The sequence below is a fragment of the Triturus cristatus genome, chromosome 1_2 (assembly GCF_964204655.1).
Source record: "Triturus cristatus chromosome 1_2, aTriCri1.1, whole genome shotgun sequence".
NCBI classification, from domain to species: domain Eukaryota; kingdom Metazoa; phylum Chordata; class Amphibia; order Caudata; family Salamandridae; genus Triturus; species Triturus cristatus.
This window is the reverse complement of record NC_140580.1, coordinates 855,004,097-855,031,708: the sequence shown is the minus strand read 5'-3', so window position 1 is coordinate 855,031,708 and position 27,612 is coordinate 855,004,097. Positions and strand designations below refer to the sequence as shown.

The 27,612-nt window shown below is 45.5% G+C and overlaps 1 protein-coding gene across 14 annotated transcripts in view; it reads left to right on the top strand.

The window, feature by feature from the left end:
- UBR4 (ubiquitin protein ligase E3 component n-recognin 4) overlaps nucleotides 1-27,612 on the top strand; it is a 1,980,383-nt gene that overhangs the window by 1,182,009 nt on the left and 770,762 nt on the right. For 11 of the 14 annotated variants that reach the window (XM_085609053.1, XM_085609051.1, XM_085609050.1 and 8 more), the window contains exons 50-51: nucleotides 5,440-5,472; nucleotides 24,707-24,770. In XM_085609053.1, coding sequence (XP_085465179.1) covers nucleotides 5,440-5,472; nucleotides 24,707-24,770 — 97 coding nt within the window. The remainder of the gene's footprint in view (nucleotides 1-5,439; nucleotides 5,473-24,706; nucleotides 24,771-27,612) is intronic. The other 3 variants (XM_085609056.1, XM_085609055.1, XM_085609054.1) reach the window with 1 other exon arrangement.

Below are 27,612 nucleotides of genomic sequence, written 5' to 3'. Positions count from 1 at the left end.
TTATGGCTCACAGGGACCATGAAGGTGCTTCTTGGCTTTAGTCCTTTCAAGATATCTTCACTGTTGCTTTCCTGTGGTTGGACAACGTTTGTAAAGAAATTTCTAAGGCGTACATTTCGCATGAGTTTAAACAAGCTGATCTCCAGTTCTAGTGCATTGGTATGGCATGTGAGTACAAAAGATGTACCTTTTTGTAGGGTTTTTGACTCCATAGGTGTGAGAGTATATGAAGAAATACTGATGACCAAGTTGTCTGGATCTAGGTTCTCTTGCCCTTGGTTCTCTTGCTGGTTGATGGAATGTTCTTCAATTCGGTATACTCTGTTTTTTTTCTTTGGCTCCTCCAGGGTGGTCCTTGTCTCCGGTGTCTACTCCTAAAAAAGAGACACCTGAGGTTTGTTGTTAGTCAAGATTGGCAAAGACGGTGGTTTGTGGACGTGTGGTGCGTGGAAGTAACCTAGATCGAGAGTCGCTATCAGAAGAGGTGGTGTCAGTGTTCGTGTTTTGAGTGTAAGGACGGTTTTGTCTGCGTTTCGCATAGATTTCCGCCCAAGAGTACATTTCCCCAAATTTATAATCAATGGTGTCACGCTTGTATTTGCGTATCTTTCTCTCCATTGTTTCCTGGGTGTATTTTTCAAGTTGTTTGTTGAGGTCTGCTAGTGTTTTCGATAGTTCTTCAGAGGTCATCGTATTTGTCAACTCTGTTTTAATTGATGAAATGTCTTTGGTGAGATCTTCAAGAACTCTAGATAATTTCTATGAGTTTGGAACTGTTTTTGCATAGGAGAGGTTTTAATGGTATCCGTAACCCTGGATTCTTTGTGCTCTATGGTATTTTATCAGGGTGCTGGCGTGCAATCTTTGGTTGGCTTCTCTTTGCATGAGATAAAGTAGTTGTTTAATGTTGCTTTCTTTGGTTTTGGTATTTAATAATGGCATGGTTTCTCCCCGAATCGGAGCGTATATTTTTGTTGTGTCTTCGTCTGCAAAGGCAAAAGTGTCAGCTCTCAGATCAGTCGAATTGGTGATGTCCTCGTACGCCATTGTAGTAGTGAGGTGTGCCGTGTCCCAGAGTCAGAACAAGTAGAAACAAAGAGGGAATGGGGCACGCACTACCAATTGTTTCAAATTTGAGTGTTTGTATCGTGCTGCAGGGGTTTCACTTTCTGAACACAGAGTTTTAATGTCAGATGCAGTCGCGTCACTGAATTTCCTTAGTACTCTTTTTCTTTGGTACTCTAACTCTCACCCTGTTCTCACATTTATTTGCCTATCGTCATTCGTTTCACCTTGTTCACTACTTGAGTTTCATTTTCATCTCCTCCTCATAATTCATGTCATCTATAATTTTTTTCACCTCGTACATTGGTACTCTCATCTTGTTTACTTCTACCCTCCGATTTTTATCTGTACACATTCATTTTTCTTCTTGACACAGTTAATCTTTTCCCTTGAACTTTTCATCTGTCGCCTTTATTCATGGTCTCTACTCTACTGCCCTCGCTTTTTTCATTTTTTCAGTTCCACCACCACCGAGACACTCATTGAGCATGGTTCCGCTCTTACACACCTGTGATTCCCTGTCAAGTTCTTCTCACTTTTACTTTCGTTCTAATCTATGATGCTTTGTATTCGTATTGAGACGTGTTTACCTCTTTAACCTCATAACAGTTATTCTGAGCCTCTCAAATATAGCAGCTTCCCTTTTGCAAGATGGTGCGCCATTATTTTCAGCATGCACAGTCCTCTTTCACTCGCAATCACTTTTTACGGTATGGAAAGTCTGTTTCCTGATCACACACCCGCTTTCACAATGAAGACTCACTCGGCTTTTCTGGCCGTGAGTACTATTCACTTGCCCTTGTTTTCACTTATTTTACCATTCAAGTTCTTAGAGACAGTTACTCTCGATCACTCTCTTCTGTGGTACGGGGAATCTTATTTTGAACACACGGTTGCAAACACCACACGTTTTTCTCTTTGCTTTCACCAGTCCTATAGTTCTTGGTCCTTTGAGACAGTCACATGAATTGCTTCAAGATTACCTTGGTATACTTCTAAGTACGACGAGTTTCATTTACACTTGTTTTCTCACCGCTTTCTCACTGTTTGGCACAGTCCCTCTATCCGGACGTCATCCTCACGTTTTCCGAGCACGACCTTTGAGTTTCTTATTGTTGTTTCACCCACCGGGTGTATTTTCGATATCAGCTTATGTCCTGTGGGTTTCATGGCTTGCATGACATCTTCACTCTTCCACCAATTTGAGCGCATTCTTCTTCACAACACTTGTTGTTACATTCTTTTTTTTTTTTTTTTTTCTTTTTTTTTCCAAAACCTTTATTTGACACAGCAGTTATGTACAGTCACGGGCCTACAACCTCCGAGGCCGGCCGCTAGTGTGCAAGAAGGAGAATCAATACAGCAAGCAAATGAGCAACCTGAACAGAGGGCGGCTAATCTGCCCACAACAAGACTCCATACAACAAAAAGGCCTTGAATTAACATTTTACAAAACGAAAAACGCAAAACAAAACTAAAACCAGGCATGAAAACCATATAGGCAGGAATTTGCTCTCCCATGGGGGGGGGGGGGGGGGGGCAGCCTCCTCACAGCAGCACTACGAGCAAAAGCTAGTATTAAGCGAGGCGGGAGTGGTGTTACATTCTTGTTGTGTTTTTTGGTCAGTGTTTTGCCTCCCCTAAACCACTCAATTTCCTTCATTTATTCACAGAGCATTTCCCCTGATGAAGGTCTATGTAGATCAAAATGCATTGGTATTACTTAAGAATTTTTAACAACTTTTGATTGAGTTCATACAGTCTCATTTGGAAAATCATGATACGAAGATGTAATATCAACACTACTAATAAACTACACAGTTGTTCATATCACCAAAGACTCGGGATTCTCATCTTTAATAATATTTGTTCAAACTATTACCCCTTCGTGGGTTTTTAGCTGTGCTCAGGGGGACGTCCCCATATCCGGTGACGCAACAGCATCTGACATTGAAGACACACTGTGTTCAGAGAGTAAAACCCCAGCAGCACGCTACAAACACGCAAATTTGAAACAATTGGTAGTGCGTGCCCCAATCCCTCTTTATATTGGTGAACTGGCCACGGTTCGGAAAGCCTGCAAAAAGTTTGAATGGGTGTGGAGACAGGACTACGATCCAGTTCTGAAGGGGCATTATCGGGAAGCCATCAAAAATTACCACAGGGCCATCCAGAAGGAAAGGGCGGCCTACTTTGCTGACAAGATCAGAAACAGTAACCCTGCTAAATGCATATTCACGATACTGAAAGATCTTAAATCTGCAGGACTACTTAAAGCTCCCCCTCTCTCCTCCAACCAGCAATGTGAAGATCTTGCTGCCTTCTTCACTAAGAAGTTCGAGAACATCTACCTGACCTTCTCCCACACTGTGATCAGAACAGGCCCTGCACATACGCCTCATGCTACCCCACATTCTGTCTTTCCACCGACCTCTCAAGAGGAGATGCACACGATCTGCAAGAAAGTTAAATCAGGCTCTCCTGCAGACCCTCTCAAACCAGAGACATTCCTTAAATCATTGCCTCTGCTCCTCTCGCCTTTCTTTAAGCTGATCAAGATGTCCCTGTCTACGGTGGTAGTCCCCAAGGCCTGGAAACGGGCCATGGTGGTTCCCTTAAAGAAACCTACATTGGATGCATCCAAACCTGGGAATTTTCGCCCTATCTCTCTCCTGCTGTGGGTATTCAAGATCGCCGAGGCCTATATCAATTCCATTCTTACAAGATTCATAGAAAATAACAATCTGCTTGACCCTTCTCAGAATGGTTTTCACCCTGGTCATAGCACGGAGACTGCCCTCCTAGCTGTAACCGAAACTCTGAGGGATACATTAGATGCCGGGCAAACGTCCGCGCTGATATTATTGAATCTGAGCGCTGCTTTCGATACTGTATCCCACCAGATTCTGTTGTAGCGTCTAGAGGAGGCTGGTATTCAGGGCACGGCCTTAGGCTGGTTTGCCTCTTTATTTTATCTGAGAGAACCTTTCAAGAGTCGGCCCCTCCTTTCAGCTCCCGGGCATACGCCATCGAACAAGGGGTTCCACAGGGCTCAGCTCTGATCCCAACTCTATTCAACCTATACGTTCAACCATTAGCAGCAGTAGCCAGGAGTAGAGTACTAAATGTGGTATCTTATGCTGACGGTACCCAGCTACTGGTGGCACTTTCTGATGACTCTGCGCAGGACACGCTTAAGTTCAGGAGCGATCTAACAGCCATAGCAGATTGGATGACTGCCAACTGGCTCCGGTTAAATGCGAGCAAACCTAAGATCTTGCTAGTGGGGAGGGACACTGAGCTGTGGAGCGAGAGCTGGTGGCCTTCGACTCTGGGCTGTTCTTCCGCCCCTAATCAGGCGGTCAAAAACTTTGTTGTATAGGTTGACTGTGCCCTGAACTTTCAGGTCCAAACTAAAATGGTAGCTGGGACCTGTTTCGGACTCCTGCGTGGGCTCAAAACACTGTTGGGTTTCTTTGACCCCACAGTCCGACAAGTCATCATCCAGGACACCATTCTATCAAGGCCGGTCTAAGCCAGTTTACTTTATCTAGGGGCAAATAAAGCTGAGATCCTCCGCTTGCAAAGGGCACAAAATGCGGCTGCCAGGACATTACTTGGCCTACCGAGAGCCTGTCCCACAACTAACGCCATCCGCAGACTTCATTGGCTGCTGGTGGCGAAACGCATTGAGTTTTAATCTCTCTGCATCGCTCACAGAATCCTGAATCTCCACTCCCCGTATATTTTGGTGAATCTCCTCTCACTCTACATGCCCACCCACCAATTACGATCCATGGGCCAGTATCTTGTTGTTGTCTCGCGGGTGAGGAAAGTGCGAGCAGGAGGGTGCTCTATTCGTGTCCTCGCTGCAAAAGTTTGGAACTCTCTTCCGGTCTGTATTAGTATCAATCACAATGCATTTAGTAAAGCCATTAAAACTCATCTCTTTCTGACATTTATAGGCCCGATGTTCTTTTTCTCAGTCGCCTCTTTCAACAGCTGCAGTTGCCAGTGCTGGGACGCCCCTTAGCTGGGGCAGCTGTGCGCTTTACAAAACTTATAACATAATACCTGTCAGACTATGCACCTATTTAGCCATCTCTTTGTAGGGCGGGCTGTCTGGTAATAAACGTAGATTGTAGGGTGTAAGTCATGGGTTATCATATTTCCTTAGGGTTGTACAGAAGTGTTGGTATTGTATTAAGTTTAACTCTGATTTTGCTCATGCTTGCATATTTGGCCCTACTTTGAATATGTGCCCATAAAGTGCTACATGGCTTTCAATTTCACTCTCATTTTGCTTAGATTGTGTTTCAAGTGGTTTTCTGTCGGCTTCACATGTTTTTCTCCTTTTTCTTTGCTCCCCAAAAGTTCTGAATCTGAGCCCCTAACAAGCCTGGACCGGTTAGTATAAGCCTCCTTTTCTTTGCACGAATGCCTGTGTGTGTCCAAAATGTAAATTAAGTAGCTAATGTGAAATTTGTTGCTGCATTCCAAGTTGATTTTTGCATGGCAGACACCGCACACTACAGTTAATTGGAGGGCATAATCTAGTGCATAGGTTGGAGAGGTTTAGGCTGGAGGACTGGTTGTTCAAGAGTTAAGCACAAATATGATAGGTTATGAAGTGGCAAGAGACAAAAGCAAATGGGGCATGACTTAAGAATGAGATGTTGTGGATAATGTTTTTAAATCGTTAGTTTGGATACTTTTAATTGATACCATTCCCATTACTGAATCTTTGGAAAAAAGCTCAGCTACCGGCCTGTGAACAAAGAAACCCTTTTCATTCTTTCACAGTACTTCCCAGGATGTCACTGTACATCAGAATACATCCTAACAAGTGGCTCATTAAATTACACCTTTGTTCACGTTAAAGGTGTCAGAGCTTTGGACTATAATAACAATAATAAGAATTTACTTTCATCTACTGCTTACTATACCAGTTTTCCTATTCTTAGTGTTCAGCATAGCCCAGCCAGCAGTTTCAGTGGCTCCCGTCTATTTTCTTAATTATCTTTTCTTTTCTCTCTGGAGGTGGCCTAGAAGGCTTTATTCTTCCAATACCTTGGAGGGTGCACAGGAGTCATGTCAAAATGACTTTTAAAGCAGCTGCATGTGATGCACTCAAGCCAGAAATGCAGTACCTCCCTGAGCATGACTGTAAAGGTTAGGCTGTCCAAGGAAAGAAAGGAGTTGATATCCCATATAATAGCTCTTAGTTCACCCTTGAAGATGCACAATAAAAAAAAGCAAGCAGCCAATAAGCTGAGGAGTTTCTTTTGCTTAGGGAGAAATAGATGAGAATTGCTTGAGATCCAAATGATTGTAAAGTCTCCATGCCTAGACACTAGTGAAAAGAAAAAGAAGAAACAGACTCCTCCTTCAGACCTAGCTGCAGCAGTGGAGTTGGGGTCAATGCTTGAAGTCTCTTTTAGAGTTGGTAAAGTACGGAGAGAACTGATGTAACATGTTACATTTCTGACTTTGTTGGAGTGACTCATCTGCTTACTTTGATATCTTTAAAGTTGAAATACAGAGCCTTAAAATGCAAATGATGCAACATTTATGATTTTCCACTCCCACTGTGCCTACTATTACACTCTTTGCATCAACAGCTGTAGTGCTGTTGGTATTGGATAGTTGGGTAACTTCAGACATGCCCTCTTGTAGATATTATTCTTTCTCTTTACATTTTCTCTAGGACCTGACAAAGTAATGTTAAGGCATTGCTTTATTTAAGGAAGAAACGCTTTCTAAAAAGGGCAGTGACTGAGTCATTCAGCAAACCAAAATATATCAGATAGGCTTCATATGGAACTTGGTATTGGTGATGGGAGTATATTCTATAGTGATATAAGAGGGACGTTCATGTAGGATGTGGATTAAAGCATTGCTGCAAAACCTATTCATGCATAACCAATTGGTTTATTCTCTGCTCTCTCCCACTCAAAGACTAACCTTAATAAGCTGGTACTTATTGGACTATAGATGATTATTTTTCATAAATAACATTTGTTGCAGAGGGCATCCACTAATTTAGGATTAAAGTCAATATTTAATGAAGCCGTTGACATGTTGGGTAAGGTTACCGAAGTTCTGCATGTCCCTTGTCACACTTCACTGATGCATTCATGAATCTAGTAGACATTTCAAAGATAGTGGCTTCTGTGCCTGCAATCTTCTGATCAGTCTTCTGAAGGTAGAGGCCATTACCATTGTTAGACCAACCTGTAACAGATTTGTAGGTGTTCTGTGTGGCAGATATCAGAGAGAGGACTAATATTCCTAGTTTCACCTGACGCAATTCAGAGAAAGTGTTGGCTTTCTTTATTTTTTATCTTGCTGTCCACTTATGCCAATAGTAATCATGTGATGTAACAGTATTTGCCATAACCCTTTTGGGGGCCATAGGGCAAATGGGTTACTGGGCCTCAACCCTGGGGTTTTGTCAGTGATGTTCTGGGCCAGGACCTATCATGCCACTGCAAACTAGGTACCGAATACGTTCTTTCCGCACTTGACTTAGGGGAGGGAGGATAAGCAGTTCAATACATCTCAGGAAAAGTAATGTGTCGATAAAGATTCAGAACTCAGTCAAACAACAGACACAATAAGTACTGCCCTGCCCAGTGCTTTTCTTGTGAAAAAAGAAATACTTTAATCACACCAAGGCATAATACTATATAGAAAATCTTACTTAGGTACACAGTTTTAAGGGAGTTGCTTTGGGCTTCTTAAAACAGAGAAATGTTCAGTCATAAATCGGGCACAAGTGCAAGATCATTGTAATATGGTTTAAGTATCTTATCTGGTTCTGTGATCCATCGACCAGTCCATATATGTCTCATCACTAAGGGTAATTAGGGTGATTGAGTTCTAATCAGTTAAATAACCCACTGGAGTTTTGGCAGAGGGGTACACAGCCAGTGTTCATATTTACGTGGCTCAAATTACCCTTTGGATCAGGAATTAGAATGCACAATCATGCAGCAGTCAGTAACTAGTGTATCGATGAGCAGGCCTGCTCGGATTGCTCCGATCGATTCTCTGCATTTGTGCTTGAGAATGGTGGCTCAAGCAAGAGTAATGTAAGCCAGCGGCATCCCAAGTTCTCTGGCTTCTGGCATATTGCAGGCATGTCACAATTGCACTGGATCAAGCATACTGGGCTTGTAGGATAATTCAGCTCACTTGACTTGTTATGGAAACTCATAGGGAAACTTGATTACCTTCTCTAGACTCTGTAGGGCACTGGTTACACTCCTCCAGATCAATCTGCTTCTTCTGATCTGCCTTACACAAGGTATGGGCTTCCACACCCAGGGAAGGTCAGGTTAACTGCTCCAGGTAGCCCCACAGTTCTCCAAGATATGCAGAAGTCAGGTCATGTCCCATCACCTCTGGGAGATTTGCTGTCAAAGATAGCATCCCTGGATCTCAGCAGTCCTTCAGGTACTCTGCAGAGCACTCACTCCTTTTGTCTGTGCAGAACTTTGAACTTGTGGCATAGTTTGAGTTCCACTTTTATTCACATATTCTGGCAGTTCCCTTTTAGAGTTAATTTCTTCATCTGCAGAGCAACCATATTCATTGAACCATCTGATGGCGCTCACACCAGGTAGTGACGAGTCTGGCTGCAACTGAAGTACCCAAACATAACACAGGGAAGTGTGAAGTCTCTGCACCTGGCTATCAGCAGGCTTTTGGGGTAGCAATCATTAGATAGTCAAATGTGGAAGGTTCCATCTCCTTAAAGAATCTGCTGCTCCACTGCCCCTTACTATCAACCCAAAATGCTGGTGCTCAGGAAGAGATAATCATCTAACACTTGCTAACTGCTCACAGTTGAATACAAAAGGAAGCCCTGTCTTCATCATCCCACACTTAATCTCACACTGCATCCTCGAAGGCAACTCCACTATCTTAGGAATGCAAGCAGTACACTTTAACTGTCTGGTGAGACTGTAACTCAACATCCATATTGCACTCTTTTTTTAGCAGCAGTATCCTAAATTCATTCTACTAGCCTCTGCAGGCACACAATGACAAACAATGTCCCAACCTGCTACTAGTCCTAAGCACACAGCGTGCACAAAGAGATTTTGGTGCAGTGACTGGGCATTACATTCAAGCACAACTTGACATGTGTGGTGCTTGAAAACATTGCACTTATCCCTGAATAGAAAAAAGGTCTGGAGAGTACTATCAATCAGAAAAATGGTATGCTGCCATCACCACTTAATGTATATTACCCAGGATATGGACAGTTTTCTTATGTCAACAAGTCTACATCCTTTTTTCCCCCCTCTCCACTCTGCAGAGCTATGCTTTGGGTCTCAAAGCCATGAGGAAGCGCATAGGTCTTAGCGTATACCCCAAAGTGTTGTGTGTAGGGGCAATAACAATATCCGAATGCCGTATGACCTTCTGCTGAGATCACTCAGGGAAGGGGTGCAATCTGTAAGATGACACTTCCATCCCAACACTAATCCTTCTGAAAACTAATGGGCATAGCAGTAGAGCTGTTAATGGAGAATCTGGTTACTTTCAAACGTGTGGCACATTCTTGGCAGAAGCTTTCACGTGCTTATAATGATGTGCATCGTGAACTTCTTCATATGCCTGTAGATGGTAAAGATTTTGGAGCACGTTTTGAGGGATTAAAGGAATGAACAAATTCTGCCCATTCCTTAGGTGCTTTTGCTACTCCAAAAACATTTTCATTGTGTAGCATTGTAGAGAAATGCCTCCCAACCCACATCAACAATAGAGATGTGTATGCGTCCTACCCTTTCATAGATAATTACAGTACAAAAATATGTGAGAGGAACAAGTACTTTCGAAAGCAATCAAAACTACTGCTCATCCTGCAGTAGTTAAAGAGCTAAACTGCCTGAGAAAACACCTCGGTGAAGGGGAAAACATATTGTTTTTTCTTGTAGTTGAAGAGCTTGACATTGGACGAGGAGGTTTCACAATTAATAGGGAGAGCATACAGTCTTCTAAAGGTTTCACCTAAATCTCACCTTCCTTGCAACAAAACCCAGATATAGATAACTTTCTGGAAAAAGTAATGACGCTGCAGCAAGAGTTACAACAACATATCTTAGATTTTCTATTAAAGGAACGGTATATAATGTTTTACATAATGTTTCTAATTCTGAAAAAAGAAAATGGAAATATGAGACTGCAAGATCTTCAAGGACTGCATAAGTACCTAAATAAAAGTTAAATGGGTTCTGTCACACAAACTTTGACTGCATTGTAGGAGAGAAAGTGAATGTTTTTTATTGACTTGCAATGTGCCTAGTTTCATAATCCAGTTTTGACAGCACATGGGCATTTTGTGGGCATAGTGCAAATGGCACTATCAAACAGAAGTTTAACGTTTTGGTCTAACCAATATCACTCATGTATTCACCATAGTAATCCAGACAGCAGAGTTGGAGCCTTTAGTGTGCGGATTTGTACCCCTAACTATACAACTGGTTGATGATAAAATGGGTGTTAGCAACAGTTGTAATAAATTACCTTTCAGATTTATTTGTCTCATCTTTACCAGTACAGAGAGCTATTGATTCAGGTTTTAGCTTCATGCATATCCACACATTGAATGTCATAATACACACTGCAGCCCATGGGAGACCCCTGGTGTTCCAGTGCCCTGGGCACCTAAGTATCATATACTAGGGACTTACAATGGCACCCCAGTATGCCAATTGTGGGATGTACAAAGTACTTTACCATTAATTTAGAGGAGAAAGCACTGCCACTGGTGTCCTGGTTAGCAGGATCCCAGTGAACTACAGTCTAAACACATTGACTCCCGTTCATACCATGTGTGTCCCACGGTCGTGGAGAATACACATCAGTTGTTAAAATACCCCTCACACACCAAAAGGGCCCTTGGTGTCATGCTTCATCATAGGGGTCTTCCCGCCCCTCTACGGGACGGGGCGTGCTACGACCAACGTATACGTGGGAGCACTGTTCTTGGTGAGACTACTATGTGTAGTGCAAGGGTGTGCAAGGAAGGGTCAGGAGTGAGTGGAGAGTGATTTTAAAAAAATACCTGGCTCACTGGACTAGGAAAAATTTTTTTATTCTGCCATCTAAGCTGGTATTAGTAAAAAGGTGGGGGTGGAGGGTGTATGCCTCAATGAGCTTGACCTCCTGGTGTCGACATGTTTCGAAGCTTCCCCAAGCTTCTTCGTCAGGACCTAAGAAGATCCCTTCCAACGACGCACTGTGATGTGGTGAAAAATAGTGGGTGAAAAAATCAAATAGGAGGTAAATAGCCTCCAAGAGTTGGTAACGCCCCAATGGGTCTTACATACTCCTTGTAACCTAAATGGAGAGAATGGTATGAAATGAGAGATACACAAGACATTATTGTTATAAGGATAGACGTTCATTCCGTCGTGTTTAAAACAGTGATCTGAAAAGGAAGTGAGCGATGATCGTCTTCTAACGCTATCACGTGATCTGTGATAAAAATATGGTGTGACATACTACATTAAAAACATACAATAACAAAACAACAGAAAACACACACTCTACTTAGAAAGGAAACGAGGTTCCTGTAGGGCGAAAATGTCATTGTGGTTGTTTGCATGCCCAACAAAGCAAAGAGAAAAACATACTTGCTGCAAAGAGAACAATTTCCTCATGAGCTCATTTACCGAGTGGTTGGAGTGCCAAATAGGCTACCTAAATAGCGGGAGAGAGGAGACTGTAATCCAATCGTCATTTTTTTGAAGGTAAATCTTCCACCTGCCGGCTATGCCGTACTTACGCCTCCTAGGATCAGTGTCCCGCTCAAATAACCACCCCGGTCGGCTCCGTCGATAAATTTAGACTGGAGATATTGTAGTTTAAATACCCCCACCAATCAGGGAATAAGTGCCACTCCGCCCCGTTTGACAGACCAATAGAAGGCAACCTGCTCACAAAGTAAGTGGAAACCCGCAGGCGCTGCTACACGGGACCCGGAACCGGAAGTTAGAAGCGGCCGGGTCACCGTGGTGAGACCGCAAAGGACCCCTAGAGGGAGAGAGGTGTCTATGTCGGATGCCTGATGGAGCGCTGACGAAACCCATTAATGAAGGGTGATAGATGTTCCAAACTGCGTGGAATGGACAGTCAACATCACCTGATTTTGAGGTTTAAATGTAAAAAAACAAATAAATAAACTGGGAAGGGGTATGCATATATCGAGAAAGTATCCCTAGGTGTCCATATAGGTTGCCTGAATAACATCGGGATGAAAAGAATAAAATAAATAAAGGCATGTAACAGGTAGGAGAAATGCCCCCAACCTGCGTACTAGAGACACCCAGCTGGTACATAGCTAAACCAAGAGGTACATATATGCATGAGGTATGCAAAGCCCACATGAATAAGGAGGCTACAGCAGGGGGGCCTCAGCTGTGGTCAGGAGGGGTAATTGACAAGGGCATGAAAAAAAGACAAAGAAATTACACAATGGTCTACACCATACCTAAAATCCATAAGAACTTGGTCTCACCACCTGGTAGACCCATCGTCTCTGGTGTGAATTCCATTTTGGAACCTCTATCAAGGTTCGCGGATGCGTTCCTTCGACCATTGGTTCAAAGTACCAGCACCTACCTGCGTGATACCAAGAACGTCCTGCAAATTCTGCAGGACATCGACTTTGACCCCACCAAAAATTTATTCTTTTCATCCCGATGTTATTCAGGCAACCTATATGGACACCTAGGGATACTTTCTCGATATATGCATACCCCTTCCCAGTTTATTTATTTGTTTTTTTACATTTAAACCTCAAAATCAGGTGATGTTGACTGTCCATTCCACGCAGTTTGGAACATCTATCACCCTTCATTAATGGGTTTCGTCAGCGCTCCATCAGGCATCCGACATAGACACCTCTCTCCCTCTAGGGGTCCTTTGCGGTCTCACCACGGTGACCCGGCCGCTTCTAACTTCCGGTTCCGGGTCCCGTGTAGCAGCGCCTGCGGGTTTCCACTTACTTTGTGAGCAGGTTGCCTTCTATTGGTCTGTCAAACGGGGCGGAGTGGCACTTATTCCCTGATTGGTGGGGGTATTTAAACTACAATATCTCCAGTCTAAATTTATCGACGGAGCCGACCGGGGTGGTTATTTGAGCGGGACACTGATCCTAGGAGGCGTAAGTACGGCATAGCCGGCAGGTGGAAGATTTACCTTCAAAAAAATGACGATTGGATTACAGTCTCCTCTCTCCCGCTATTTAGGTAGCCTATTTGGCACTCCAACCACTCGGTAAATGAGCTCATGAGGAAATTGTTCTCTTTGCAGCAAGTATGTTTTTCTCTTTGCTTTGTTGGGCATGCAAACAACCACAATGACATTTTCGCCCTACAGGAACCTCGTTTCCTTTCTAAGTAGAGTGTGTGTTTTCTGTTGTTTTGTTATTGTATGTTTTTAATGTAGTATGTCACACCATATTTTTATCACAGATCACGTGATAGCGTTAGAAGACGATCATCGCTCACTTCCTTTTCAGATCACTGTTTTAAACACGACGGAATGAACGTCTATCCTTATAACAATAATGTCTTGTGTATCTCTCATTTCATACCATTCTCTCCATTTAGGTTACAAGGAGTATGTAAGACCCATTGGGGCGTTACCAACTCTTGGAGGCTATTTACCTCCTATTTGATTTTTTCACCCACTATTTTTCACCACATCACAGTGCGTCGTTGGAAGGGATCTTCTTAGGTCCTGACGAAGAAGCTTGGGGAAGCTTCGAAACATGTCGACACCAGGAGGTCAAGCTCATTGAGGCATACACCCTCCACCCCCACCTTTTTACTAATACCAGCTTAGATGGCAGAATAAAAAAATTTTTCCTAGTCCAGTGAGCCAGGTATTTTTTTAAAATCACTCTCCACTCACTCCTGACCCTTCCTTGCACACCCTTGCACTACACATAGTAGTCTCACCAAGAACAGTGCTCCCACGTATACGTTGGTCGTAGCACGCCCCGTCCCGTAGAGGGGCGGGAAGACCCCTATGATGAAGCATGACACCAAGGGCCCTTTTGGTGTGTGAGGGGTATTTTAACAACTGATGTGTATTCTCCACGACCGTGGGACACACATGGTATGAACGGGAGTCTCTTGATCTACTATACATGCGGGTGGATCCCTTTGTTTAAGTACGCTTCATTGGGAGGAAGTATCCACCTCCACCACTCGTTGAGTGGAACCTCTCTACTCCCCCCTTTGTTTTTTTTTTTTTTTTCTAAACACATTGACACCAGGCAAAAAGTTGTAGTTTCTATGCCAGAAAGATCCTACATTTCCTACACCATGTGCCTCATATTTGGGCTGCTAGACCTTACCAGCACGTCTTTGAGCCACGGAGGTTCAGAGATGGCTCCATCGGGTTCCGTGCAGTCAATGACGGAGGAAACGTTGCCCCACTGGCTCAGAGCCAGCAGCTGAAAAATAAAACAATATCTTACTATTGTGTTACTTTTTTAGCTGCTGGCTCTGAGCCAGTGTGTTCAGTGATGGGCAGGCTGGAGCATGGGAGGGGGTAGGAGGACTGATTTGTGCACTTCTAAGTGCGCATGTGTGTTTAGCTGTCTGTATTGAACAGCTGGGCTTGAAAAACAGCACAGACTCCCTGTCTTGAGCGGAGCGTCAAAGCAGCCCGCTCAGGCCGAACCCCACACTGCTCTCATGCTTGGCGCAGACTTCTGAAATGACTCCACGCTTCCCTGCCTTTCCGGGAGCCGAGGCATCTCCTTCCAAATCCAAAAATGTTATGAGGTCCTGTACCTCATTTTTTAGCAGCCTGGCACCGCTGGTTCACCTTCAAGCCCCGCAAAGTTGGTTGGGGGCCCTAGGCCTTTGATGCTGGTGGCTTTGACCCCGACTCCTGGGGGCCCCCGTGGATCTGGTATCGGATCCGGATTGACACCAGTTAATCTCACTCGACCTTCCCTGACGTCAATCCTGATGACGGTGCTCCCTGCGTCGACCGTGCCCCCAGTCAGTGTCGACCCCATCCTCTTCCTCGAAGTGAGCACAGAGCTGGACCGACGTCTGTTCTGATGCCGGAAGTAATTTTTGTCCCTGTGTTTATTCCTGCTGTTAATTTTAGGCCAGAAGGTGATAAAGAGGAATAGGTAAGGCCGCTGGACCCTGTAACTGACCAGCTAGATGAACTGGACTGGCGTATGGACCTTGGTGATGCCAGTGGTCTGGACACTTCTCCTGAAACGGGCTTGCTTTCTCCCCCTACCTTTGCCACAGAGGAGGAAGCTTACTATGCTGTAGTGGTGAGAAGGGCAGCAGTGGTCCTTGGCCTTGAACTCCCTTCGGTGGTAGTCAGGACTAACCTGACAGAGGTTCTTCTGCCTGCAGCTTCCTCATCCGAACCCCTCTTGCCATTTAGCGAACCCCTTTCTGATGTCCTTCTGGGCACTTGGTCCAAGCCCAATATAGGGACTCATTTGGACAGGACAATCGCCCACTGCCACTGCCTTGCTCCGGGCGACCCAGTGTTTCTGATGCAGGATCCATCCCCTGAGCGCTTGGTGGTACAAGCCTCATCTTCAAAAGGCGTATTCCCTTCTGCTCCTCCAGATAGGGAATCTAAAAAGCTGGATCATCTTGGGAAGAGGATGTTTTCTTCCTCCAGCTTGGCTTTGCGGTTGGTAAATACTGCTTGCCTATTGGGCCGATACTCCCATACCATCTGGGATACAGTTGCGCTGGTGCTGCCTCAGTGCCCGGAGGAGGCCCAGGCCGTTCCCTCCCAGGCAGTTGCTGATGGGAGAGATGCAGCCAAATTCACCATACGCTGTGGACTCGATACCACTGACTCACTGGGCAAGAGCGATTGCTAAGTCTGTAGCACTTAGACACTACGCCTTGTTGATGACTTATGGCTTCTTGGGGGATGTTCAATCAACTTTGATGGACATGCTCTTTGATGGCATTCATCTTTTTGTCGACAAAGCATAATCTGCGCTTGAGCACTTTAAGGATTCTAGGGTTACGGCCAGGTACTTGGACATCACGGCGGCCACCCTGCCACCTCCAGTCTATTTTTCGTCCCTTTTGTGGATACCGAAGGGGTTCCCAGTCAAGTCCTGCCCAGCCCACCGGTTCAAGCAAGCTGTCCAGCCTCTGCATGGCTGCAGATGTGGCGCCCAGCATCGTCACGGGTCAGGGAGCCAGCCGGGGGGCCAGTACACCCTTTCCCCCCTACCACTGCCTACACATCTTTCTATTCTGACATTTTCAGGCCCGTCACTGGCCAGATGGAGGCAGGATATGTCATCCCCTCCTCCACTGGCAGACCAGCACGTCAGACAGGTGGGTTCTGCAAATGGTCCGAAGGGGCTATTCTCTCTGCTTCGAGACTACTCCTACCTCCAAGCCACCTTCTTACAACAGCACGTCGGAGGATCATTTGGCACTTTGGTGCAAGAACGTTTTGGCTCTCTTTCCCAAGGGAGCCGTAGAAGGTCATGGTTGGTATTCCCGCTACTTTCTGGTTCCCAAAAAAGACAAAAGGCCCGCGTCCTATCCTAGACCTCCAGGCCCTCAACTTCTTCCTCCGGAAGGACAAGATCAAGATGCACACTTTGGCCCAGGTCCTTGCTACCCTCACCCAGGAGGCTGGTTGGTAGCGTTGGGCTTGCAGGACACTTGTTTCCATATTCTCGTTCTGCCTGAACTCAGATGTTACTTATGATTCACAGTTGGCCACAAGCACTTTCAGTTCACCCTGCTCCCCTTTGGTCTTACCAGTGCCCCTGGGGTGTTCACAAAGATGATGGCGGTGGTGGCAGCTCATCTGCACAGATCAGGGCTTCCAGTCTTTCCCAATCTCAACGACTGGCTGTTGAAGGCAGGCTCGTCCCAGGCAGTCGTCTCCCACCTCCTAACTACGACAGACCTCTTGCATTTGCTGGGGTTCACTATCAACTGCCGAAGTCACACCTGACTCCCTCTCACTCACTGCCTTTTAGCGATTCTGGACATGGGGCTGTTTCAAGCCTGTCCTCCCAAGCAGCTAGTCTGGGATATTCGGGCTATGATACTGATTTTCAGCCTCTATCCCGGACACTGAGGCTCCCAGCATCCTAATAGTGGATAATGCCAGATGGCATATCCGGGCTCTGCAGTGGGTCCTGTCCTGAAGTTCCAGAGGGTTGCAGCATCAAGGGGAATCTTTCCAGCTACATCCGGATCTCGGAAGGAACTGAACAGCAACTGCAGTGGTGGTTAACGAACCAAGATTGGATCAGAGGCAGATCCCTCTCCCTTCCCCAACAAGATCCCACGGTGGTCATAGATGCGTCACTTCTGGGATGAGGGATCTGGTCTCTGACGGAGTCAAGTCTCCATATCAACCTTCTGGAGCTCCTGGCAATCAGACTGGCACTGAAGGCATTCCATCCCTCTCTCAAAGGGAAAGTGGTGGAGGTCTTCATATACAATACCACCGCCATGTGGTACTGCAACAAACAGTGCGGGTGAGGTCATGGACTCTGTCGCATCTGGACTTGGCTGGAACATCAGGGCATGACCCTGGCCCTGGTGGTTCAACACCTGGAGGGTTCTCTGAACGTCACTGTGGACAAACTCATCCGTCGGTGCCTGGTCGATCACGAATGGCGTCTGAATCCGGGGGTGGCGCAAGGTCTCTTTCAGCGGTGGGGAGAGCCTTGATTAGATATTTTCACCTCTGAAGAGAACCCTCAATGTCAGCAGTATTGCGTGTTGGAGTTTCCAAGGCGGCACTCGCTCGGCAACGCTTCCTCCTTCTGTATGCCTTTCCATCTTTTCCACTTCTGCCCAGAGTGCTCAAGAAGATCAAGCACGACCGGGCTCAAGTTATTCTTGTAGCTCCGGATTGGGCACAAAGAGTCTGGTTTTCTGACCTCCTGAGCTTGGCCAACGATCCTCCGATCAGATTGCACCTTCGGGAGTATCTTCTGTCGCAGCAGCAGGGGACAGTTCTGCACCTGATTCTGTCCAGTCTGCGCCTCCTTGCGTGGAGATTGAGCGGCTGGAGTTGACGGATTTCGACCTTCCGCCCGAAGTCTGTGATGTTATCTTGGCAGCCAGGTGTTCCTCCACTAAAACGGTATATGCCTGTAGATGGAACACATTTGTGGCATGATGCACAGCAAAGGCTGTTGACCTCCTTTCTGCCCCTCTTTCAGAGGTTATCTTGCATATACTTTCTTTTGCCCGCAGGAGCCTCCTTTTTAAAAAAATGTTTAAGTCTCCCGTTGTTTCTAGGTTCTTTAAGGGCTTTACTCATTTGTTATGTTATGTTACTTGGCACTTGTAAAGCACCCGGCTACTCCACAGTGTGTCCCGGCGCTTTGTTTCATTCGTATCCTTTCATTATGCCCCAATGGGATTTGAACTTGGTTTGGGTGCTCCCGTCGTGCCCCTTCATAATTGTCCTCTCAGGCTGCAGACTCAAACTGCTTTCCTAACGCTTTGTGCCTTCCTAAAGTGGTCACTCCCTTCCTTGTGAGACAATCCATCACTCTGCCCACCTTTTACCCACCCCGCATCCCTCCAGGGAGGAGGAGAGACTCCACCGTCTGGACCCAAAACCTGAACTGTCTTTTTATCTTGATCTGTTGTGTAGTTCCTATATTACTCATGCAGGACCTGCACGTTTGGATAACAAACTGTGGGTTTGGTGGCAGACTGGCTCTGAGCACCCCCACCGAGAATGTTAGCTTGTTTGCTTTAGCTAGCTCACAGTGCCACTAGTGTCTCCTCTTATCGGGGATAGAATAGTTTCTGGCAACCTTAGAACATGACAACCCTGATAACTCAATCGCGGAAACAATGTACTACTTTTTGCTCAGTCACTCGTGCTCACTTGCACGGTCTCAGAGTTACACAGAAGAAACAGTTGGGCGGGTTACGATAAGTATTTATTGCACAGTTGTTCTTCTAGTGCAAAATAGATGTGCTGCAACAACCGTTGGACAGTAGCAGATATATATGATTAGCAGTACAGTGAATATAAATGGATAGTACAGTTATACCATTTTGTAATAGTCCTAAATGCATACATGGATATAAAATGCAGGATAAAAGAGAGCACGTACTCCTACGATGCCTATCTAGATGTACCTAAGTGTACCTAGCATGTGAGTAGGTGTAAAGCCAATAATTCCTCTAGGATTTAGTCGAACCCCATTACCTTAAGTGTGATATTTGTCTGGCAGCGACTTGGGCATCTCTGCACTCATTTCCCCGACACTACCGCCTGGACAGTCCAGTCTGGAGTGACGGATACTTTGCCTGTTCTGTTCTCCCGGAATTCCTCGTATGATCTTGGTTTGAAGACCCTCCTCCGGGGACGGTATTACTGGGGTTTCTATTCTAAGGTAAGGAATCTACAACTAACAGTCTCTATCAGATAAACACATTACTTACCTCAGTAACGATGTATCTGGTAGAGACATATTAGTTGTAGATTCCTTACCGCCCCACCCATCCTCCCCGCTCTGTGAACTGATTTCTAGAGATAGGGATCCCTACAGCGCCCTAGTTTTGACACAATAGTGATCAGTGACTTTCATGGCTCTGCGCTTCTGGCGTGTAAAGTAGTGTTAAGAACGGACATCAGCACGCATTGGCTGCTTCTATATAGGTCATCCCGGCTCTCATGACGCTGACGACTGACTCTGAGCTAACCGATACCACCTAACTTCACGCAGCGGTATTGCTGATGAAAAATATCCAGATCTAGACTGACGCCTGGGGGAAAATCTAAGGTAAGAAATCTACAACTAATATATGTCTACCAGATACATCATTACCGAAGGTAAGTAACTTGTTCATTAGGCTTATCAGAGGGTAGTGCTAAGCATTTGTTGTACTCACAGGCAATAAATGATGCACACACTCTATGAATGAAGTTGAGACCGAATTTGAAAAATAGTACTTCTTTTTATAGAAATATTTAGACCAAGAACCTCTGGTACAAGGTAAATACTTTTCGCAGTACAAGAAAATCACAATAAATGCAATAATCACAGTTGTGTGCAGTTCTGCACAATACATTTCCCATTGTAGGAAAGAGGCAATCGAAATATCAACTCAATGCAGTTTCTTTAGTGGTTCACCTTTTAGAATCAGAAGTTACGGGGGCCAGCATCTAAAGTTCCAAGGCCAAGGTCCTGAGAGGTTCACAGATTTCACCTCGAGCAAGGAAAAAAGGGGACTTAGTAGCTGGTGTGCCACGAAGATATGGGGCCACCTGCAAAAGCAAAGGGGGACTTGCAGGCAAGTCCGAGGGCTCTCAAGAGAGATTCAAGGTAGCCAGGGCTTTGGGGCCGCGGGAGCACAGCTGGTTTGAAGATGTGCAGTTGGGTCAACGACACGGAAAGAAGCACCTCCTGATCAGGTCTTCTGAAGTTGCTGGGACATTGCTGAGGTGAGTCTCTGGAGTCCTGACGTCCCTCCTTGGGTGCTGGCTCAATGTAGAGTTGGAGTCCGCCTGGACTCAGTTTTGTGTGTTTTTGCAGCAAGGAGTCCGGTACAGCGGGTATTGGTGCCTTTCATTTCCGGTGGGTCCTGGGGCCTCAAACCTTGGTGCAGAGGCCGAGCTGACCCTCCAGAGCAAGTGTACCTTTGATTGGCACTTGGAGACATCGGTTTGTGCTGGGAAGCTGGACTATGGCTGGAAAGGACTTTGCTGTTCTGAAGGCCTGTGGCTGTAAGGAGATAGTACCTCTGTCTCTAAGGAGTTTATCTGGTGATTTGTGAAGTGCTGAAGACTCTCCAGGGTTTGTGGAGGCCATACAGCAACAAGACAAACTGGAGGATGGCAATTATCGAGTTCAGTGGCGGCAGGCAGGGGTTTATGCCCAAGGTACACCATGCGGTCTGCAATTTTCGGTCCCACATCGGTTCTTCGTTCGTCTTTTTCTATTGTCTGTGGATAGTACTGTTCAGGGTCTAAGGATGCCATCCAATATTAAATTTAGGGGCATTCACAAGGGAGTGGCAGTTAGTGGCTCCTTACCTGTGTTGTCGACATCCTCTATTATGCGCACCTCCTGTTTGAGGGGGTCATAGCCCTCCCTAGTCCTGATTGGAGAAGTCTCACCATCTCAAGATGGCAAGCACTAAAAAATCTACTTCACCTCACCTACAGCACCTGAGGGGTGGAGTTGGAAGAGTGGGGTACACCTCCAACTCTTTTGTTGTTTACCTGCTTGTCTTCCCTCCAAAATGGGGTGAGGACAGGAGGGGGAACCTGCTTTTTCTATCAGTAGAAGCTTGGGTCGCGTTTCAAAGGCGGCAAAGCCTTTGAACCTTCCCACCACAGATGGCTCTTCCTCACCGGGGAGAGGTGTAAACAACTCTGCCCAGGACAGACATTTTTCTCGACCTCTGAGTGAAAAGGCACTCGCCCCATGAGGCTTTAACCAGTCTGTGACCACATTAAGGGTTGGAGGGTTTCAGGGGACCCCTCTAAGGGGGTCCTCTGTGTGCAATTATTATTAAATCTGACACTGGAATCAATGCAGGTTTATTGAGACGAAATGTTTTGTATCGAACATCACATAATATACTGAAGCCATCTTGGAGCTGGGGAACTCGTAATGACGAGTGTCCAGCCCATGTACTCTCCATGGCTTCCCTGTTTACTTACAATATCCAACAATCAACACGGATATTGCGGAGGCATATGTGTTCATGCAGATATGTTCTCACAGGAGATATAGTGCACCTTGCCTTAAGACTATAAGGCCTGGCTATAGGGGTGTCTTACCTATATCGCATGCAGTGTCTGTGGGCATGGCACACAGGGATGTGTATCATGTCGACTCGTCGGTTTTGTCTGCACCAAGGCACACAGTTTGCAATGGTCTTGGTTAGGGCACCCTAGGGTTGGACAATTCGTACTATGACCCTTGAGGTCCCTCTTCAGTGCCAATGCCCCAGGTACCCGAGGTACCATTTACTAGGGACTTACAATGGGTACTGAAGTTGGGCCCGTTGAGAAACAAAAGGTACAGTTTAGGGAAAAAACAACTAGCACAGAGGACCTGGTTGGCTGGGACACTGTGCACTTATATTTAAAATTACATCATTTTTCAGGCAAAAAGTGGGGCTAACTCTGTCCAAAAGAGGATACATTGGGTATCTATCCAAAGATAAGGACTGTGCGGCTAGATGTCTCTATCAGATGGACAAGTTACTTACCTTTGATAATGCCTAATCCTGCTGCAGATTCCTAACCGACACACCCATCCCACCCTTAATGGGGATAAGTCAGTGCTTTTCCCTTTCAAGGTCCTAGTTGCTAGTTGTTCAGAAACACACCAATGTCAGTACATTTCATGGCTCTTTGCTTCTGGCATGGAAAGTCATGAAAAGAACTGACGTCAGCGTGCTGAGGTGGTGCCTCCTGTAGGAGCTGCGGACATCACAATAGCGGAGACGATGATGCCAGCTTCACTCAGAGCTGACCGACCCCACCTACGCAAGGGTACTTGCTCAAAGCAAAATCCTCCGAATCTAGTCTGATGCGTGGGAAATTCAAAGATAAGGAATCTGCAGCTAGATTGTCTCTACTAGATAAAGCATGACCGAAAGTAAGTAACTTGTCCAATACTGTCGGTGCAAGATGGTTAGCTGGGAGGGGGAGGGGGAGGGGCAGGGGCAAATTATGCAAGGGCAAAGGAATGTAGAATGTTGAGTGTGAAGAACTCCCATGACTCGTGATGTGGTTTGGGAAGTTTGAGCATAGTACGCAGGACTGTGATTTGACTCAGTATAGAGACAGTTTTTTGTTTTTTAAGTGGGTGATTTTGCCATGTAGGTAGGTGGGTTCAATTTAGGTCTCACACCCACAGCTAAAGCTAGGTTCTCTACTCATGCGCCTTGCCACACTCTGCTCTTGCCTGATGCATTGCACTGCTTAGGCTTGTTAGAATGTGCTGTTTTCTTGATCACATCACTGTGATAGCTCTGTTTTCATATGCTCTTTTGTCTTTTAAGATTCTTTTTGAGTATTCTACACTCTGTTTTCACATTTTACATAAAAAGACTCAACTTCACATAACTCTTATTTCTTCCCACTCAACCTAAACTCATCCCACTATCCCTAAATTATCGTCTTACCTGCTACTCCACCTCAACACACATCCCTCTCTGGCCTGCCACTTTTGATTAAGATTATATCTAAAGGTAAATTCTTTTTTAAGTTCTGTTTGTTTTTCCAGCTCCTTCCTTTCACCTTGAATCTCCCAATCTCCATTTTCGCACTGCATTTTTGCAAACCCTTTTATTCCCTAATTTCCCACTCTGCTCTGTTCTGATGTTCTGTTGCTTTCCATCCTGCTGCTACTTATTCACCTGCTGTTTGTCAGTCCCTATGCTGTCTCCTTTCTTTTATTATATTCCTTCTTTCTGACTTTTCCATCTTATGGTTGCTTATCACTGCAGAGGGTTCTGTCATATTGCCCCTAAAAGCTGTATGGCTTTTTGTACTCTAAAGATATCCCCCTACACATTCGCTGCTTGAACAACTGAAATGCACCAAGTCAGGAGTCTGTGATATTCCCTAGGCCTAGAACAGTAGTGGTGTACCTACGTGGGTCTAGAGGAGAAGAGGTCATTATTGATTCTCCTAGAATGGGAATACCTGAAAAACGGTGTCACAGGGAGACTTCTTCATCTACATGCAGGTGAGCTGATTTCTGTTGATTTGAAGTCATCACTATATTTGATAAAGTTGTTTGTAAGCAGAATGTTAAATAGAGGGTGATGTCTTCTGACCTTGTCAGAACCACTAAATCATGTCCCACAGTTTCTGGTCACATGAGACTGCATTAAACCTAAAAAGCTGCATGACCCAATTGTAGTGCAATTACAGAGCTGAGTGATGGGTCCAGTTCCGAATTGAGAAGACTCTGCTGTTGACTGTGTTTCTTTGGGAGAGCAGCATGGAAGTCACCTTCATGGACCACACAAAGTGTATTTGAAAGCGAAGGACCTTCATGGAGCTTTGTGTGGATCCAATTGTGGCAGCGTTTTCAGTTACAGAATTTGGTCTATTTGGAAAGAGCTGACTAATGACAGCATTAGAGTAACTGTTCTTTCTACAGTTTAAAATTCATAATCATTGGTAAATTTATACAGCTAGCCCTATGTGAAAGTAGCATATGATGTTGCTGGGTTTGAGTGGTGTACATTTAAAGATGTATATGAATACCTGGCAGTTGTCTACCAGAGGGTCTTGCACTAAAGAACTGAGCTGCATTATTCAAACTCTGTTGATATTTTAATGCTGGAGTACAAGTACTTCTGCTGTTTCTATTCAAGTGCATTGTCTGGATTGTGAGGCACGGAGAGCAAATATTAGGGGTCCAGCCAACCATGATTTTGGGTCACTGATCTGTGTTGGAATAGCAAGGTGCTAACAGTGCCCTTTTTCCAGGGCCCTACTAGTCTAACCCTCGTTTGTGCATCCTGTTGTGCTTCATCTCTTCAGCTTGTTTGCTGTGTACTCTTTCGTTCTGTTGTAGTTAGTTTGGGCTAAGTTTTGTCAATAAAGAGTTGCTAACCACATGCCATTTCTCTCTTTGCAGACTGGTTGGGAGTTCCTTGGAGGCTCTAGAAAGCTGCTTTGCTCTTGGACCACACATGGAAAAGGCACGTTGTTTTGATTATGTATACTCTAGTAGGCTTACATTAGGGCACTTTTCTTGTATGTTATTTTGAGTACTCCCAAATGAATCGGATAATAATTTGTGCCTAGGATGAACCTGCAGTGATCACCGGCACCAAATATTCTCCGTTTGTTGCCATATGTTTGTATTTTTTTGCACAATCCCCCTTTTTGATGGTGACCATCTTACCTAAGGAGTATACAAAGAAAACCGGTCACTTGTGGTTATGTTTTGTCCATTTTACTCTTTCTATTTTTCTTGTCTGTTGTGAGTTTACTTTTGTTTCCCCCCCCCCCCCCCCCTACTTCCCTGAAACATCTATTCTAACCATGTATATTTTTTTTAATTAAGTTCTTGGCAGGCATGCTGTGAAATAAGATGTAAGCCTGTACCTGAAACTTGTGTTAGGAGCAAGCACTTGACACTTCCATACATTCCCAGTGGAGGCATGTGGTGTTACTATGTCAGTCAATAATGTCTATACGGAGGCCTTTGGCATTAGTTCGTTATTTTTGCATAATGCAGTGTGATGTAAGATTTCATAGCAGATTTTATTCTTTTAAAATATATTCTCAATTGTCTTCTCCTGACACATCTGGCTTCAAAAATTGAAAAATATGTGCAAGGAGAATGATAACAACCTAACTCCGCTGCTTGTAATCACTAGGTTTTTACCATATCACTTATAGGTCCTGTACCTGCCCCAATGTGTATTTTAGGTTTACAAAACACAGGTGTAGGGAAGTAGGATCTGCTTTCATGGTTACCCCCACTTTTTGCCGGTGTCAGTATGTGTTTTTTGACTAGTCTGACTGGGATCTTGCTGATCAGAACCCCAGTCGCTGTGCTTCCTTCTTAAATGTGTCATGGTAAGTACTTAAGTAACTCCACAATTGGTTACTGGTGTACCCTCGTAAGTCCCTAGAATATGGTACTAAGGTACTCAGGGCATAGGTACACCAGGGGTCTCCCATGGGCTGCAGCATGTATTGTGCTACCCACAAGAGACCACTCAAACTGTGACTACAGGCTTGCCATTGCAGCCTGTGTAAGCTGGTGCTGGCACCACTTACGACAGATATAAGTTTCCTTTCATCTGAGGTCACTACACTGAAAACCTATAAGTAACCCCTAAGGCAGTCCTTTCAATCCTAAAGGCAGGGAGCTGGTTTATTAGCGTGAGGGTGCCCCTGCATGAGCAGAACACCACTACAAAGCCCGGAGTCGATTCTCCAGGCTTTGTAAGTGTGGTCATCCATTTTGATACATATAATGGTCATGCGTCATTACGCGATGGCTAACTATAGAGTGGCTGTGCTGAACCTGGGCATGTTTGGTATCAAAAATGTTGGCGTCCTACCCGGTGTTGGAGGTATGATTCTGTTCACTGGGGGCTCCTCCGGGAAGCCCCCAGTTCTCCCAGTAACAGCCTTTCAGGGTCTGCAAGCAAGCTAGTACTGCTCCAAACCACAGACACGATTCTTCCCTCCTGTTGCTGAGCTAGAGCAGGGGAAGGTAGAACAATAGGTTTCCTGTCACTGGGAGGTGTGACCACCTCCCAAGCAGGACTTTGTGTGTTGGGCTAGGGTAGTGGTGCTGCCAGCACCACCATGCTGCATTGAAGGGCACATTTGGTGCCCTCCGTGCATACTCCAGTTTGAGCCAGTTCAGGGAGCCCTTGGCTCCCCTCTGGTGCGAAACTGGACAAAGGAAATGGGAGTATCCTCCCCTCTGTTCAGCCCCTTCTCTGGGAGGGACCCCTAAGTCGTCCTGGCCTCTTTTTGAGGGTACAAAATTGCTTACCTTTGGGTGGGTCCACAGATTTGTCATGGGACAAGCCTGAAACCACGTCACTCTTTGACCGTCTAGACACTTGGACTTTGCTGGACTTTCCTGGAAACCAAGACTGCATCAAGGAAGACTTCTGCTGCTCCTGGTCTTGCTGTTCTGCAAGCCTTTGTCGTCTGTGTCTATGCTTCTTCCAGGATCTTCAACAGACCTGTGGGCATCAAGGACACCCAAAGTAATCTCTCTTTGGAGTGAAAGAGTCACTCATTTGCAGGCACTGCAACAAAGCTGACCGGTCTGCTGCTCCTGACATCCCATGGACTTTAAAAGGCTCAGCAACACAGGTGGTAGTTCTGCAACTCCCTCGAGGTCTGAACTGTCCTCAGCAAGTTTGAGGTCAGTATCCCTCATCGGAACATGCTGGGACCGAACTCATGTGCATTTCGTCGACTTGCAGTTGCCAAGGCTTGTTGGCTCTGCTCTCCATAGATCTTTGGGCTACAAGAAACTGCAGCATATTTTCATGCCAAGATCTTCATCCTCACCGCATCTTCTACGTTGTGGGCCTTCAGCTTTGGTGAGCTGTTTGAGGTACTCTTGCTACTCTTGTGCATTCGGCCTGTGGGTCCTCTCGAGGATCTTCTCTTCCTTCAGTGTGCTCCCCTGCTTGCTCGGGCACCTGCTCTGACTCTCAAGCACTTGGTAAGTCCCTTGGACCTTGCTGGTACCAACGTTACTCCTTCATTGTTTACCGCGTCTGTTGCTACTGCCGGACACCAAACCCCTGGTTCTCGACTTCGGATGTGGGACAGCTCGTGCACGGCTCCCTCAAGATCACCGTCATCACTCCTGCATCTTCCGTCATCTTCAGGGTCCTCTGTGTAGGGTCCTTTTTCTCCAAAACTGCAACCACAACTTTTCCTTTGACTCTTATTAAGTACGTGGCTGTGTTTTCACTCTTCTCACAGTCTCTGTGGGGTTCCTGGGTTTTTACCTTGGGTGTTTCCTTGTGTGCCCAGTCCCTCTGAGTCTCCTGC